The sequence below is a fragment of the Aplysia californica genome, unplaced genomic scaffold, assembly GCF_000002075.1.
Source record: "Aplysia californica isolate F4 #8 unplaced genomic scaffold, AplCal3.0 scaffold00454, whole genome shotgun sequence".
NCBI lineage: Eukaryota > Metazoa > Mollusca > Gastropoda > Aplysiida > Aplysiidae > Aplysia > Aplysia californica.
The window spans coordinates 284,053-285,175 of record NW_004797724.1 but is presented as its reverse complement, the minus strand read 5'-3'; the positions used below and the strand labels follow the sequence as shown (position 1 = coordinate 285,175).

Below are 1,123 nucleotides of genomic sequence, written 5' to 3'. Positions count from 1 at the left end.
CACTCGTTGATGGTGTTCGTGGCTTGAGTCATCCATTCTGTGCCCCTCTTTAGCCTTGATGTCATCTGCCGTCCTACTTTCTTATGTAGAGGGTTTGTCTCGTCTACGCTGACTCGCAGAAAGGCTTGGACTTGTGCCAGTTTGTGCCTCTCGTCTGCACAGGGGAAGTCTAGGAAGTATCTCATTGCTTTAGTTGAGGCATCTCGTGTGCACCCCAGGATTGCCCTCATTCCTTCATTTTGTAACACATCGAGTCGTTGCAGTTGCGCCTTTGAGAGGGTCAAGAGTCCGAGCCCGTACTCTACGACAAAGAGTACCAGTGTCTGGTAGAGGATGACAAGGATTTTCTGGGTCACCTTAGTTCTGGCCATCATCTTAAGGGCTGTTAGGCCTTTTCCCGCCCTGGAGATTGTTCTCGTGATGTGATCTTTGCCAGAGAGGGTGCGATCAAACTTGATGCCCGAGTACTTCAGTGTGGGTTCCCTCTTCAGCACTGTGCCTCCAATTGAGATACATGGCATGTGATCGTGCACTGCATGGTTATTCAGTGTACACCACAGTGCACAGGATTTGTCTGGGTGCAGTTTCCCGTTGTACACCTCACACCACTGTTCAAGTCTGTCGAGTTCTTCCAGTACTCTATCCGCTGGCGGTTCTTGCCCTGCCTGTACACTAGCACATCATCAGCAAAATTGAGTACACGTCCGGGCCCCTCCAGCTGGTTGGAAGTAATCCCTATTGTATAAACGTTGCACAGAACTGGCGAGAGTGCAGATCCCTGTGGTAAGCCTGGTGTGATCTCGATATGTTGCGAAGCCCAGCAACCAAGATGTAGTGCTACCTTTTGTTTGAGCAGCGCTGCCCCAATCCATTGTACTAAATGTGGATCTACCTTCAGGTTGACTAGAGTCCTCATGAGGGTTTTCGTACTGAACTCGGTTGTAGGCATCTTCCAGTCAGGTCAAATGCTGCTACCAGAGTCTCTTCCCCCCGTTCGAAGCCATCATATACGTCGGATGCAAGAGTAGCAGCTTTCATCCATGTGATCTTTCCTCTTCTATAGCTGCCCAGTTCCGGCGGTAGGACGTTCTTTTCCTCCCGTTTTATATAAACACACACACAC

The 1,123-nt window shown here is 49.9% G+C and overlaps 1 protein-coding gene across 1 annotated transcript; it reads right to left on the bottom strand.

The window, feature by feature from the left end:
• Nucleotides 1-544: 544 nt before the first annotated feature.
• Nucleotides 545-949, bottom strand: LOC106012672. The gene has a single exon (XM_013086302.1). The coding sequence runs from the start codon at nucleotides 947-949 to the stop codon at nucleotides 545-547; it is 405 nt and encodes a 134-aa protein (XP_012941756.1).
• Between the last annotated feature and the right edge of the window lie 174 nt (nucleotides 950-1,123).